This window comes from Danio rerio, chromosome 14 (genome assembly GCF_052040795.2).
Source record: "Danio rerio strain M-AB ecotype USA chromosome 14, GRCz13ab, whole genome shotgun sequence".
Taxonomy (NCBI): domain Eukaryota; kingdom Metazoa; phylum Chordata; class Actinopteri; order Cypriniformes; family Danionidae; genus Danio; species Danio rerio.
Window position 1 is genome coordinate 44,605,695 of NC_141034.1, and position 16,280 is coordinate 44,621,974.

A 16,280-nucleotide genomic window follows, 5' to 3' on the forward strand; every position below is an offset into this window, starting at 1 on the left:
GTGATGCAACATACATTGATCTATTTTTCTGGATATGCAATTTAAAGCACTCAAATGAGAGCCGCATGTCCACTACATTGCTTTTCACTAAGCAAAACGAGCTTGTAGCTGCTGTGGAATAATATGATAGAAGACATGCCTGAAAATGACATTAGTATCTGATACTTGTCACCGTCTAATGGCTTTGGTTAAAACCGATGACAGCAACCCTGAAGTGCCTGCTCATTTTGCTTATCTGCTGTCCTTTATTGTCAATGTTTGCTTGCTCATAAGCAGATAAGAGCTTTGCTAATGATAAAATGGCTGACCTGGAAAAGCTTCATCTACTTGTAACGTTCTCTGTCTACATTTTTCTAATTGTGTCCAATTATGTAAGTGGCGAGCTGGAGGGAATGTCAGAGTGCCTTTTATAACTTTCTTTATATGCATTTCTCTTACGGAGAGACGTCTACAACAGCTTAAACTGTAGTCGCTGATCATTGTTCATTACACGTTGACAAGAAGTTGGCAGTGGAAGAAATGCAGAAAGATCTCCATCATAATCATAATTCCTCTCAGAGCCTACCATACACCAAGACGAGCCTAGCAACCCTCAAACAAATCTGCGAAGTGCTCACATATCAAATGTAAATGGGGGAGTATGTTCCCTCCTTTCCAGTTGCCAGGTAGCCATACGTCTTGTGATTCATCTGGAGAACAAACCGGTTAATTAGCCTGCTGGAATTAGCCATAGCACACACACGATCTGGACCAAATGAGATCTTAATTGGTTCACCTGCCAATTCTACATAATTCAGGCTCCTGCTTTACAGAGGGAGAAAAAAAAAGCACAATGAGGAAGAACAAGCTAAATTATTTTATAGCCGTTAACTCGGTCTTTTCTCTTCCTTAGCTCTCTTATTAGGCTCTCCATCCCCGAGCAAAACGCTGAGATTTGTAAGCAGCAGTGTGCTGTGAGTCAGAAGCAGCCAGGCTTGATTTAGCATGTCGCGGGCGAGCCACAATGCCTCACGTTTTTTAAACTCCAATCTGAGCGTCCGTCCTGCCGATTTTAATGACCTCATCTGCCTCAGAAATGCTTTTTATTCTCCTCCCTTTCTATTCAGCAAATGTCAAGCTCTCATTGTAATTCAGAAAATTGGTTGACTAATTTCCATCCTGCAAGAATAGAGTTCTCGCTATTGACTATTAGCGGCCGCTGGAGGTGTTCCATTGTTCTAAATTACACAGATCAAAGGCTGATTGAGCATGACAACACAAAACAATCGGCGCAATAAAACCCTTCGGAGCCCTCTTTTGGTCTTCTACGTGCTTTGATTCTCCCTGGCGCTGCCACTCGTCGCTCTATATCTTTGTAGCATTGAGTGGCAGTAGCTGAGAGTGAACATGACCTCCTACTGACTCCTGCCAACATACCGGATGTCTTTAACGGCAGCGAAGGTAAAAAAGAAACATCAACGTTAATTCCCTGCTAAATGAATTATGTATGAGGAGACTGCGTGATATGTAGATTTCCACCTCCAACCTTTGTCGGCCTAATTGCTGCCATTTAGGTCTGGATCTGAAGTGTTGCAGTCGACGTGGCTCACATCCGTCAATAATGTTCATGGGCTGGTATCAAAGACACGGCAGGAAGAGAAGTGCTGCCTGTGCATTAGCAAGGCGCCTCAAGGCTGAATCTTTCTAGAAAGCCACTCTTAACTTTTTTTTTTTATGGATGCTCTCAGCTAGTCAAGACCTTTGTGTCTTACCTTGGTCAGGTATCTGTGAGTTGTTTGAGGGTACGGTCATATTCAGGACGTCGTTGACAGCTGTATCAGCATAGTGCCCTCTCTGGACGTCATGTTCACTGTCTGTTTGGTCGCTCTCTTCGTGCCCGCTGTCCTTCAAACTGTTTCCTTCCATGTCCTTGAATGTTGACGTGCTACAGCCAGGTGAAGGAGAAAGGAGGAGAGAGAAAGAAAGTGTTATTTAACTGTCAACTTTGGTTTCATCACTTTCCGTCTCTTCACCTCATGCTACCTCTGCTTATTGTCTAGCCACCCAGGTGGTGAAGCTGAAAAGAAGCGGCTTTTCTCACATTCTGATATGGTCGGGGTAAAGGATCAGGAGTCAATGGCCTGTACTGACTTTCGCTGGGCAGAGCTTTTATAGGTCGCTTTCTGTGTTCCTACATTTTCTATAGGCTATTTCAGAAATATGTCCTTTGTATCTATTGAGTGCAGACATGTAATGAAGAGTGGATCTAAAAATGAAACTCTGTCGTCGGTCTGAACATTACAATTATGCTATGCTCAGATTAAAAAGCAACTTTTTTCTCTCTTCTGCGTAAAACAAAAGGTGAATGTTAAGAAATATCGTTTCATTGAATCTTTAACAATGAATGTGAAGGAGTACTACAGTTATCAAGATCCAAATATGACAATAAACTGTAAAACGCAATATGAAAAAAAAGTCTATGGGCTCTATATTAACGATCTAGGCACAAAGTCTAAAGCACAGGGCGCTAAAGCATCAAAGGCATGTCTGAATCCACTTCTGCTAATTTAAGGAAGGAAAAATTTGCTCTTCGCTGTGGCGCATTGTCTAACAGGGTTGTGCTTATTCTCTGGATGAGTAATGGTAGTGTTTTGAGAATAAACCAGTCAGTCTCAACTCCCATTCCCTTTAAGAGTTGCGTCATGCCATGGCGCATTTGCTATTTAAATGTCAGACTTAGTAAGTGGAAAAGCTGAAAGCTTTACTAGAGAGAAAAAAGTTAAACAGAACATCAGTTTCTCAAAAAATAATTATAACAATGCGCCTTAACACATCTCTTTTCTAGACTTGAACACCCATAATTCCACAAGTGTCGCAAATGGATTTGCTATTTAAACAACGTGGCGGAAAACAGAAAAATTAAAGTTGCCTGGTGTATGATAGGGCCCAATCTCTTCATTATGTCAAGTTTCAGGAACTAATTTAGAGAGAAGCATGTGATATGATTCACCGCGGCTGGTCTCTCACCTGTAATCATTAGTGAGAACTACCTGATCTCGTAACCCCCTTATATGTTCATTGACCATGTTCAAGTATCTCCGAGCTCAGGTTTCTTTCCCGGGACAGCATGCCAAACCTGTTATTATTAAGCAATTTCCAAGTGTGAACTCTTGAAATATAAGTAAATAATAACAGTGGTGCTACCTTTGATTTTAAGCTGAAATGAAACTTTTTAAATTATATTTTTTGTTCCTTATTCAAATGAATCTTACGCTGCATAGGACGTAAAGAAAATTATTATAAACTATTATGATGTTTTGGATGTTCTTAAAATTCACCTTCAAGAACAACACAATGGTAAATAAACATGTAAGTGTCATCATTGTTTATGGTTCAAATTACTGGAGTAAAAACACTAGACAAAAGCAAATAGTTTACTGCATGACGTTTTAAATGTAAATCATAGGTCTCAAACTCAGTTCCTGGAGGGTCGCAGCTCTGAACAGTTTTGCTCCAACCCTATTCAAGCACACCTGATCCAACAAATCAAGCTGTTGAAGATTAGTCTTGAACACCTTGATTAGTTGGATCAGGTGTGTTTGAATAGGGTTGGAGCAAAACTCTGCAGAGCTGCGGCTCTCTAGGAATTGAGTTTGAGACATGAAAATGTATGCTGGTCACATACACATTGAAACTAAATTCAGTTGTCAGTTCACAGTTCAGTGCTTGTTTTTGTTCTGTTGAATGACAATCAATCCATTCGTAAATTAGATCAATCCCAAAAATGTAAAAAACTTATTTTTATTATTTGTTTTTAGGAAAAATAAATGACCACAACAAGTCTTTGGTCACTGTACGTCAATACAAAGCTACAATATGACAAAATGTTGCTACAGTCATAAATTCCTGAGCATAATGTGTTCCTCGCATAAACAGAAAGATAGTTTAGGAGATTCACTCTTATGTTTGAATGCAGGTGTCACTCCTGAGACTTTACACTACATTTGTGGCCTTCACCCCCTGGAAGGTTTAAGAAATAGGTGTAAAAATGTAGCAAACTGTGCAAATTCTTTAACTACATTCAATAAAATGAAAGAGTGAGAGGAGAAAAGGCTGCCAATTGACATCTGCAGTGCACAAGCCTGATTTCCCTTAATTTGATAGTTAGCCCAGTGGAACACATTCAGCCTCTGAAGCAACAGCGAGGATCAGAAACGCATGCGTACACATACACACACTGACATACATAGACAAAAGCATCTCTGTAGCCTTTGCTGAAGAAGGGGGTAGAGAGAGAGAGAGGGGGATTCTAGCAATGTCACTGCAATGGTGGTAGTGCAGCCTCTGATTTTATCAGTCTAATTGCACCTGTCCCAGTCTGTGCGCCCACTGGCTCCAGAGGGGATTTCTTTGTAGTGTCGCAGAGCCAAACAGCCGACACTTGAATACTCTTTGTTTATGTAAACATAGGCAGAGCTTCTTTTTTTTCAGAAGATAAAATTGCTGTAATTGGTTTGAAAAATGCAGCACTGAGGTAAGACGGAATGTATTTTTGCTCCAGGTAGGAGAGGCTTTACGATGGTGCACATCCATAGCAGCCGGGCCTCAAGGCGCCCGGAGACCTTCATTAGGGATGTCTGCATGCCAGAGCTCTATGTCAGTCAATAGCCTCTTTTTAGGTGGACTGAGGAATGCTGGCCAAGTCCTACCAGTACAAAGGATCTATTGTCCTTGCTCTTTTCTTCCACAATACAAAATAACATTACCTTTTCCTTATCTCCGTGGCCTTACAATGCCCTCCTTGTGTGCACGGAGGAAGAATCCTCTGGAATTCCGGGATTAAAATTCTTGTAGATTTAGCTCTCTGATTAACATCTACACGGATGTAGCTTAACTGCGCAAGCCTCCGCTCTGGGCTACAGCTTTAATATTCTCTAACATGTAATATGTATACACGTTTGCAGGGATTTGATGGAATTATTCATATTAGGGAAGAAAGAGGAAATACTTGATGAGGATGTGCTTAATCACTTATCATACTGAATTATTAAAGCTTAACACTGGCCATTTATAAACATGTTGAGTATTAATATCTTGCCTACGGTTTGTGGCCAACCATAAGACAGTTTTAATAGCTAACAACTTTAGCTTTTGGTTATTTTTAATGACTCTCCGCTCAGTCCAAAGCCATCTTAAAAGGGGCTTATCATGAATTTTTATTCTTGTGAGATAGAGATCTTAGCACTGTACTGCCCTAGCGTATGTCTATCCATTAAAACTAATATCATCACTGTCGAATGGAAACTCTATATGTCCAAAGCTGTTACTTTTGATGAAATGAGGGAAAAAAAATGTAAATCAATCACAGCATTGACAATCTTTTGGTAGTGTCTTTTTGTGTATGTGTGATTATATAAATAATCAATACGAGTTCAGTAATGTTTATTGTAGCTATACGAGCAATACATTTTCACATTTGGCCAAAATCTCATGATATAAAAGTTGAACTGCTTTGCAAATCCTGTTTAAAACAGAAAAGGTAATCACTAGATGTCAAATGCTAGACTAAGATGCTTCAAAATAGAGGTGGGTGAAGCTATTACTTTTTATAGACAGTTTGAAAATTGAGGTTTAGTCACAATCTTTTTTTTTTTTTTTTTTGAACGCTTTTGCTTGGTTTAATGTTTGTAAAACCAACAGACAGATATAAACAACAGTTAAGGTAGGAGAAAGCAGAATATACTACACTACCTGACAAAAGTCTTGCCGTCGATTCCAGTTGTAAGAGCAACATATAATAGCTTGACTTCTAGGTGATCATTTGGAAAAGTGGCTTAGGAAGTAAATTTTTAGATGAATCATCTTTAGAACTGCATCCCAATCGTCACAAATACTGCAGGCGACCTATTGCAACCCGCATGGACCCAAGATTCTTATAGAAATCAGTCAAGTTTGGTGAAGGAAAAATCATGGTTTGGTGTTACATGCACTATGGGGGATTGTGAGAGTTGACAGCAACATCAACGGCCAGAGGTATCAAGGCATTTGTGCTGCCCATTACATTACAAACCACAGGAGAGGGAAAACTCTTCAGCAGGATAGCGCTCCTTTTCATACTTCAGCCTCCACATCAAAATTCCTGAAAGCAAAGAAGGTCATGGTGCTCCAGGATTGGCAAGTTCAGTCCCCAACATTATTGAGCATGTCTGAGGTAAAATGAAGGAGGTGGCATTGAAGATGAATCCAAAGAATCTTGATAATCTCTGGAAGTTCTGCAGGAACCCTTTCTTTGCCATTCCAGATGACAAAGTTAAGTCATTTCGGAGATATATTGATGCTCATGGGAGTCATACACAATATTAAATCTCTTTTCACTGCACCATGGCTTTATATTCTATACTGGATATTATTTCTGTTCAGTGACAAGACCTTACTGTCCTAATTAAATCATTAAAAATCAAGGCATGATCATATTTTATTTTGGTAAAATAAACGTAATCTAGAGGCCTTTGTCTTTCATATAAGCCACTTCTAATACCAAATGATCAACTAGAAGTCAAGTTATTATTTGTTGTTCCTAAAACTTGGATAGGAGACAAGACTTTTATCAGGTAGTGTATATTACTTATATTACATGCAAATACAGAATAATACACCACTTAAAATAAACAAAACAAGAAATGAAGACTGCTTTAAGAATGCATCAAGTTGAATAAGATAAGTTAATCTGATTGGTCTATTAAGACGTACCTTTTAATTAGGTGTGCTCTGCTGTTTACATAACTGGAGTCAATGGAATAATTCTCCGTCTAGGGGAAAGAGACAGAATTAAAGAGAGAGAGAGAGAGAGAAAGAGAGAGAGAGAGAGAACAAAAATGAATTTAATTATGCAGCAACCAAAATAATGTCACTAGTAATTGCCTTTCAATAGAAATGTTATTTTACACAAAGACTCTAGTTAGCTGCCTGGGCTTTTCAAAGGCAAACTCCCCCATTCTCTTTCTAAGCACATGTGGCCTGTTCTGCTGCAGTGAGTCTGCTCCTGTCGTCACTCCTCCAGCCTCCCCCCCAACCCACAAAACCATCCTTAGTCAGACCACGCTCTTCAAAATGTCATTAAGCCAGACAGGGGAATAGAGGAGGGGGTTGGGGCTTTAAGAAGAAAGTTTCTTCTCTTCCGAGTGCTGCTTTTCCTCAAAACACTTTTGAGGATGCTAATGTGAAAAAAAATATCAAAGAAATAAATAAACGGAGGGAGGAAATTAAGAGCATGCCAGGGGATTTTTGAACTTTGCGATTGCAGATGAAAAGGCCTCAGTGATCTGCATATGATGACTCTTTGACCCACATAGAGAAAGAGACTTCAGAGTCTTCTTGAAGGCAGTGCTTTTGGAATAAATGACTAGAAGTACACTGGGTAATATATATTTTGCGCTATATTTGTGGTGCTACTATTTGTGCTGTGAAATTAAGCAATGCTATGAATAATTCAAATCATGAACTTAAGTGCATTTTTGCTTGACTACTTTCACAATTGGGTTTTTCTTGTAAAAAGCAGCCATAATGAAAACAGGCTTAATTTGAAATGTTGGTAAGTTGCAAGTGGTTTTCTTCGATGAATAGTGCTGGGCGATTAATCGAAAAGTAATCAAAATTGACATTTAGAACTTATAATCGATTACATTTTTCAAGGTCAATTTTTTGACTCCTACCTCGTGTGGAGTCACGTGACCTTGCTCTGTTAAGGCTGATTTATACTTCTGTGTCAACCGCATGAATATGATCCGGAGCAGCCTTTGCATGGTCGCATATCTGAGCACCTCTCAAAAAATGTAACTACACGTCACTTGTTCGCACTACATTGATAATGATTGGAAACTGTGTCTTGAGACGGCATGTTTTCTATTATAATAAAATTATTATTTACATTAATATATTTGTCTACTGAAGATTCAATATTTACTTTCACTTTTTATAAGTAAAAAGTAACTTTTTGTTTTAGGCAATGTGTGTTTTAATTTCAGTTGTTTAACGTTGATGTTCAATAAATATTCATAGATAGTAGATAGTGTGTGTTTCGTTCAATTCTTTTAAAATCAAGTAATGCACCCTTCATTCAGAAACCTCTGGTAATATGTATGCATATTTACTGTTCAAAACTTATCAGTGAACTGTGAGGGCAAAATAAATAAATAAAATAATCGTTCATTAATCGTAATCGAGTTAAAATATTCAATTGATTAAGATTTTGATTTTAGGCCAAATCCCCCAGCGCTATCGCTGAACCAGTTCCATCAGTCCAATTATGTCTGATCTACTAAAATGCATATTAATGTAGGTGTCAAAAAGTCTTCATATGGCATGTTTCAAATTCAAATTATTATTAAGGATGCTCCAATCGGCCGGAGATCGGTATTGGCTGATAATCACATATCACGACTCGATTGGTACTCGCTGATCTGGCTGATCTCTTGAACCGATTGCAAGTGTTTGTTTACAAGTTTACAAGCAGAGGAAGATGCATGTGCATGCCTGGGTTATACATCAGCAGCGCTACAGCACATGAGCAATGTTTCCAAAGTGCTTTGTTAGTAATTCTTCTTATCCTTTATTACCATCTCTGTTTTATCTATTATTTTTTTGTAAAGCTGCTTCTGACCGTTACATGTATGCAACATACTTCATTTAGGTGAAATCTCATACCTAAAGCAATGGCAAAGCTATATAACGATGGAAGCATCAGAATCAGTACTCTGTATCAGCCAATCACTATGACAAGAAATCAATACTCAGTGTCGGCTGAAAAATCCTGGTCGAGGATCCCTAATTATTATGTTGCATTCTTCCTTGCTCATTTAAAGAGACGGTTCACCCAGAAATGTTTAATGTACTCACTATTTAGTCGTCCTCAAGTAGTTTGAGTTTCTTTAATCTGTTAAACACACAATAAGTCATTTTGAAGAAAGCTAAACCCTGTAAAACCATTGACATGCATAGTAGGAAAACCAAATACTATGGAAGTCAATGGTGAAAGAGCTTTCTAAATATCTTATTTTGTGTTCGACAGAAGAAACTCAAACAGATTTGGAACAAATAAAAGGAGAGTAAATAAGAGTTAATTTTTGGGTGGAAAAGCTCTTGAAAATTGTCTTTTTTTACATTAACTCCTTAATTTTTCCTTCTGCTTAGTCTCTTTCCATTAGTAATCCCCACAGCGGAATGAACCGCCAACATATCCATATCCATCCATTGGACTTCACTAGAACTATGTTAAGCTGCTTTGACACATTGTAAAAAGCGCTTTATAAATAAACATGAATTTAATTCAATCTACATGTTTTACACAGCCGATGACCTTTCAGCTGCAACCCAGTACGGGGGAAACATCCATACACTTTCACATTCACACACATACGCTAAGGCCAATTTAGTTTATTCAATTCCCCTATAGCGAACTGGTGAAACCAGAGCACGCAGAAAAAACCCACACGAACAGGGAGAACATGCAAACTCCACATAGAAATGCCAACTGGCCCAGCCAGGACTCGAACCAGTGACCTTTTTGCTGTGAGGCGACAGTGCTAACCATTGAGCCACCGTGCCACCCATCTTTTTTTTACAATTGAAATAAATGTTAAAACTAACTTGCTACTCAGTACAGTACATGCAAGTGTGTTCCATGAGGAGAAAACTGCCTTCAGCTTCAACTTCAGCTGATTCCAAAGCCAGATAGAAAAAGAAGTCAATGGCTTCCTTCCAGGGGTATGTCTAGCCATCAGCCCCTCTGACAACAGCAGTCACCCAGACGATAAGAAGGTTAATGCAGACAGTGCAACAAGACCAATGATTATGCCGCCAGCCAGGGACATCCAGACTAGCTGCCGGGAGACAGATACAAGCTCTCATAATCATAGCCGGAATAACTCTGCATAAAAATCTATGATCTCTAACACATACATTTCCTTCATCTGCGTATATCAACAGCTGCTACAGCAAGCAAGATATACAGATGAAGTTAGAATTATTAGCCCACCTGAATTATTACACCCTCCCCCCGTCTATTTTTTTTTCCAATTTCAGAGAGAAGACTTTTTCAACACATTTCTGAACATAATAGTTTTAATAACTCATTTCTAATAACTGATTTATTTTATCTTTGCCATGATGACAGTAAATATTATTTTACTTCATATTATTCAAGACACTTCTACACAGCTTAAAGTGACATTTAAAGGCTTAACTAGGTTAATTACAGAGATGGGAAGTAACATAGTACAGATACTACGTTAATGCACTTAAGTAGATTTTTCTGGTATCAGTACTCTACTCCGCTACTTATTTTTCTGACAACTTTTTACTTTTACTCCTTACATTTTTACACAACTATCTGTAATTTCTTCTACTTACATTTTTAAATCGAGCTCGTTACTTTCGTTCTCAACCAAGGCTATCATGCACTGTACGTAGGGTAGATCACTATAAGAAATGCAAAGATGATTTGCAGTCAAATATGATAAGTATTTATTTGAGCAAAATAAACTATATTTTCAAAATATTCAGTAAAAATATTTATTAAATGTTTTTTTTTTTTCTAGATGTTTTGGACAGAATTCAGTGTAAAACGTAAGACATTATTTATAAGGATATACAGCTCTACAGAATTATTTTTTAACTTTTTAATTATTATTTCATGTATGAACATGTATGGCAGCTGTTGTTTTTGATCCAACAGCCGCAAAACTACATGATGAATGTTGTGAGTTTGCCTCAGGATAATAATACATGGGGGAAGGGGATACTTTCCTACCTAGCCAAAATAAAATCTAGTAATAATGGGTATTCTTTACTTTTACTTGAGTACAAAAATACTTTTCAGTACTTTTACCAGAGTCATTTTAAACATGAGAATCTGTACTTCTACTTGAGAAAAGGATGTGTGTACTTTTCCATTTCTGGTTAATTAAGTTAACTAGGCAGGATATGGTAATTAGGCAAGTTATAGTATAACAATGGTTTGTTCTGTAGACTATAGAAAAAAATATGGCTTAAAGGGGCTTATAATTTTGACCGAAAAATGGCTTTTAAAAAATGATGAACTGCTTTTATTCTAGCTGAAATAAAACAAATAAGACTTTCTCCGGAAGATAAAAATATTATCAGACACACCTTGAAAATTTCCTTTGTCTGTTAAACATCATTTGGGAAATATAAAAAAGAAAGAAAAAAATCCAAGGTGGCTAATAATTCTGACTTTAACTGTATGCACGTCAGAAGGAACATTCCTCCAGGAAGACCCTTTTTAAACTATATTTATATGAACTATGTCATATTAGGGTGTACTATATTATATTAGCCCGTCACCGTCAACCTCAGACCTTCTTTTCTCCAGTCAGTGAGCTGCTGAATACCGTCTCACCTCCACACACTCTAATTACCTCTACGCATGATAATATTTTAATTACAAGTGACGGCTGACCAGGCGTCTAATTGAGATTTTTGGGCTGGTGAAATCTGGACCCACTGAAGGTTACAGCTTTCTTTTGTGTGTGCGTGTGCGCTCCTGCCTGTGTGGGTGTTTGCTACGGCTCTAATTAAACCTTAAGTCATTGTAATCAAGGAGATAATTTGTAAAAAGCCAATTTAATTAACATTATATTAGCAGACCTCAATTTGGAACATACTCTTGTTTGTTCTCGTTGCGGCTCACGAGGTAGTTATTTGCCTCTTTGTTCCTGTCCAGCTCGACTCCATTAGTATCAAAGTAATGGGCATGAGCAATTATTTCAGTACTCTAACAGGGCAGGTGTGTGTATATATATATATATATACATGTGGAGAATTTTGCTTTTATACCACCTGTGTTCTACTTTAGTCCCTGTGAGAACTCATTACGGAGCCTTTCCATCTCCATGGTCGTCCACCAAAAACCACTAATGAACAGCAACGGACTGAGTAACAAGGGGAAAGCTTCATTAAAAAAGACAGTATACAAATTTCCAAATGATGTGTCTCTGTGTGGCCGGCCCATAATTGGTTGTGAGCGGCTTTGCTCAGATCTCTGCTGGGAGATCGAGGTTCATGGCCGTCCTTTCCTTGTGTATCTTTGCATATGAAGCTGTGCTCTCGCTCTCCGCGACACTTAAAACAAATGAGAGCCCTGTTGAAACGCAGTTACGCGGCACGGATCGCTGACCCTTTTACGAGAAGAGTCGCTATCGATGATGCAGCCTCAGTCATCTCAGCAGATTTCCTTCTGTTGACATTTTGATCTCTCTGCTTATATCAGAGTGGGCTAATTGGAGTAATAGCTTCAGTTATGCAAATGCAGCTGCTGTTCCACAGAGACGTCTCGCTGCTGGAGATTATGAAATACGCTTCAGTACTCTATTTGAGCCCATATCAACACGTTCTTTGAAGAACGCCAAAGATAAGTGCCATTATTCCACAACAAAAGCAACTATTGATGTGTGGTGATGATTCGCTAATGGATGGCGATAATTAGTAAGCTCCCCCCACCCCAAAAAAAGGGATACCAATTGTATTTGCAATGCTCGTTTGTGTTTTTCATTAATTTAGGTTGATGGCCAGAGGGCATTTAAGAGGCGCCCTTGGCCCTTAGAGGTCTTTATGGCAGAGAGCTTCCATGCATTAACGGCAATCTTCCTGTAAAGTAATGTACTGTATGCCTACACCGCTGACCGCCATCAAATCATAAGGGCTATCAATATTTCTTTCACAGAGGTCAGGTTTCAGGCTCGGAGATGAGAGCTGCTTAAACTACAGATGAGCTGCCGCAAATGGCTACTTAATCAGGTTCTACAATGTGTTGTTATGATCTGAGCGGCCCCAGTTTGGCGGCCGGTGTCACCCTATCCCCATAATTATTGTTGTGTTTCTTCCCACATACTTGAGGGTGCAGCCAAATTGCACCCTAAGAGCTCTGTGAGCAAGGGTGGAAGGGCTGGAGAGGGAGGTAATGGAAAGGGGGCAGTAAACGAGACCTTCGGCTAGCCAGACCGAACCTTGACCTCATTTTTTTCCCTCCGTCCCCCTTTTTCTGTCCAACCTGTAGCCCCTAACCCTGAAAGAACTCTTCTAACTTCAGCCAGCGGAGAGGAAAAGCAATCTCCTCGCTTAGTTGCCACTGTGAGATTTGATTTGCCTTCTTCCCAGCGTGACAATTGGTTCCTTAGTCCGGATGTGAGAGCATTCATTGCAAGAGGGCCACATGTACAGAGTGAGAATTCTTCAGGTGGCTAAGGAATGGAAAAAAAGTAACGCTCGTCACACCTTTCCTGCAATTATGTATTATCTTTTGTGAGGCCGATAAATCAGCGTGTACTTGCATTTGCACATGCATATTATGCGCTAATTCAAACTGCACGCTGTAATAGCAATTAATAATTATCAGACGGCACCCTTGTTTTCACCACCGTAGATAAAACGCTATTAAATCAGATTTCAAGAGTTCACACTTAGCTGATGATTTACAAAGCTTATTTGGCATGCTGTCCCGGGAGAGAGCCCCGAGCTCAAGGGCTCCTCGAGCCCGGGGCTTCCTCCCGTTGGCAGAGCAAGAAGGGAGCCTGAGCTCGGTGGATCTCAGAACTCCCCTGCCGCTGTAGCTAAGGGAACGTAAGGAATTAGACCAGCTTGATTGTTAAGTATGTTGAATGTCTTTGGATGGTGGGAGGAAACCGGAGAGCCCGGGGAAAACCCACGCGGACACGGGAAGGACATACAAACTCCCCACAGAAACACTCACCGGTCCTATCGAACTAGGACCGGCAGTATTCTTGCTGTGTGGTTCACAGTGCTAACCACTGGACCGCCGTGCCGCCCAATTACAGGTAAAGGAGGAGAATAGGGGAGGAGGGGGGTTTCTTCCAAACGAAGATAAAGTGAACTGAAAACTTAGACTATTTATGGTGCCTTAGGGCTCATATGATTGGAAGATTAGTGATTAGCAAATGCGAGACTGGACGTGATAAATCATAAGCACGTGATCCTCTCGAAATTAGTTTATGAATAAACTTCACTTTAATTCATTTCAGGATTAAAAAAAAAGAACTAGTTTCATTTTAGGGAGTGGTTGTGGACAAAAGAAAAGTGTTTTGAACCTCAATTGGGTGCCTTTTTCTTCTTTCTAACTCCGCTAAAGTTCAAATGCTCCTAATATGTCACAGTCAGTGGCGGAAAAGCTCTCACTGCGCTTCCACTGAATACAAATTCTCCGGCTAAATAATATTAAAAAAAGCATTATGTATTACATGAACTTAAAAAAGCAATATGAAGGACCTCAATTAAAATAAAACCATTCCATTTACTCATTCTAATAGCAGTTGGGCGCTTGCTGTTATTTGGAGCCTGACTCTTCAGTCATCTTAAGGCTTATTTACACAGTCCCCAGAGTGCTGGGAGGAAATCGGTACTCATAATGAGCCCTGTTGTTTATTTACCTCCATCCTCAAGGAGCTTACCGAAGAGAGGTTATCACGAGGCAAAGGCAGGTAGTGCATAGCTATTTTCTTGTTTAAAAAAGAAAAAAAAAACGAAGACAGGCTTTGTGTAGCTGGGCTTAGTGATAGGAGCAGAAATGAGCCTGTAGCAAGGGTGGCATTTTCCACGGAGGCTTAGGAGATGTCTATATGTCTACAAATGTGCTGCTGCAGTGAAGCTGCAGAGAAATTATGTGTGTGAATGAAGCAGGGGAGTCTCACACCCGCCGGCACACAGAAAGCCAATCTCAACATGGAGTCGCTCCTCTCAGACATCACGCACTCCCCCCTTTCTTCCTTCTATGACACAGAGACCTTCCTTTACTTTTTATTTTCATAAGGGTTGCACGGTTTACAGGTACTATGGTAGTATCGTGGTACTATGGTTCCAAAATAATGGCGGTGCCAGTTTTTTTGTAAACGGTAGGATCGTGTCAATGGTTTATCTCCAATAGATAATGTTATATGTGGAAAAGTCACTAAATTGCTCAACTGTTTGTGCATCAATAGACAATATCTTATTTGAATAGTCTGTGGAGCCCTTTAAGGTTGCTAAACTGTAGAATTCACACCTTTTGTGGTAGCCGTTTGCACATCTGAATCGGTTTATTTCTCTTCCTTTTGTTGGAAAAATGCTCTTTTGTAGCTCATTTTATTTAGTATAATTTGGATCTTTATTTTAAAGTATTTTTTGTTGGTCAATTATCTACAAAATAAACAAAAGAATCAATAAATTTTAGGTGAAGTGGGGTTCAAATAATACGTTTTGGCCTTAAAGCAATTATTAATTACATTAATTACATTACATTATTACATAACACATAGTATTTCTGACAACTTTCTTAATAATTTGAGTTCTGAATTACAGTACCGCAATACTACTCGGTATCGTGATACTTCAGCTGGTATATTATTGTAAGATTAATTAATGATATCGCGACAACCCTAATTTTCATTGTTTTCTTCTCTCGTGAAGCATTCTCTTTTTACCTCGCCATCTCTCGAATGGGTCTGCAGCATCTCTAAGCGCATCCGTGACAAGGAACGGACCACCGCGATTTCATCTACACACCTGGCAGGAGTGGATTCATCCTTCCTTCCCCAGCTCAGAGAAACATAACGCTCCACAGCCCGGTGTTAGGTTGCCAACCCTGATTATAGAATTTCCCATAGATCCTCTGCCATCTGCTAGATTATAGATTTCCCCCCTTCTCCTCCAAAGCATGTGAGCCCTAAGGGAGGCTCGACAGTATAAAGGGAGGTGAAGGAGCGCCTCAGGCGCGCCCTGGCATCGGGATGAGATTACGTTTTCTATTTCTGCCTCTTCGGCAGGAGCCGTGATGAATACGAGGACTTGTTGACGTTTAATAGCGCCCGGCTACCTACAAACACAAATTATAACGAATCAATCGCTACGGGAGCCCATGTGACAAATAAGCTGCCATATCCTCGAGATCATTCCACTTCATCACCTGTCAATTCACACTCAACTCAATTTGGCCTGTTGCAAATCCATCTTATTATGAAAGGCAGCCATTTCTGAGGGTAAACGCGTTTGGAGGTTAAAACTAGCTATCTTTTTCTCTTTTTTTTAGTTCTTCTAAAGAGAAAAACACCCAGTAGGTCTAAAATGATTTGTATTTTCAAAAAAACTATATCACAAAGGAATATGCAAAGGAATCTTTTTAAAGTCGGCATCCTGCGGTTACCTGCGCACACCCGGCTTCGCATTATTCCTCTAACTAAAGCAGTGCTCCGTGGGGACGAAACAGTGTGTTACAAATGAGTAAACACAATACGCTT

The 16,280-nt window shown here is 39.4% G+C and overlaps 1 protein-coding gene and 1 long non-coding RNA gene across 7 annotated transcripts in view; one reads left to right on the forward strand and one right to left on the reverse strand.

Annotated features, from left to right (window-relative positions):
• Positions 1–16,280, reverse strand: part of pcdh19 (protocadherin 19) — a 95,866-nt gene that overhangs the window by 35,782 nt on the left and 43,804 nt on the right. For 4 of the 6 annotated variants that reach the window (XM_087280514.1, XM_087280513.1, XM_087280512.1 and 1 more), the window contains 2 exon segments: positions 6,730–6,788; positions 1,752–1,924 (listed from right to left, as the gene is read on the reverse strand). In XM_087280514.1, coding sequence (XP_087136640.1) covers positions 1,752–1,924; positions 6,730–6,788 — 232 coding nt within the window. 6 annotated transcript variants of the gene reach the window in all.
• LOC147834021 (uncharacterized) lies at positions 1,714–5,995 on the forward strand. The gene is made up of 3 exons (XR_015508068.1): positions 1,714–2,673; positions 2,724–3,457; positions 3,691–5,995. It is a non-coding gene; the product is annotated as an uncharacterized LOC147834021 (long non-coding RNA).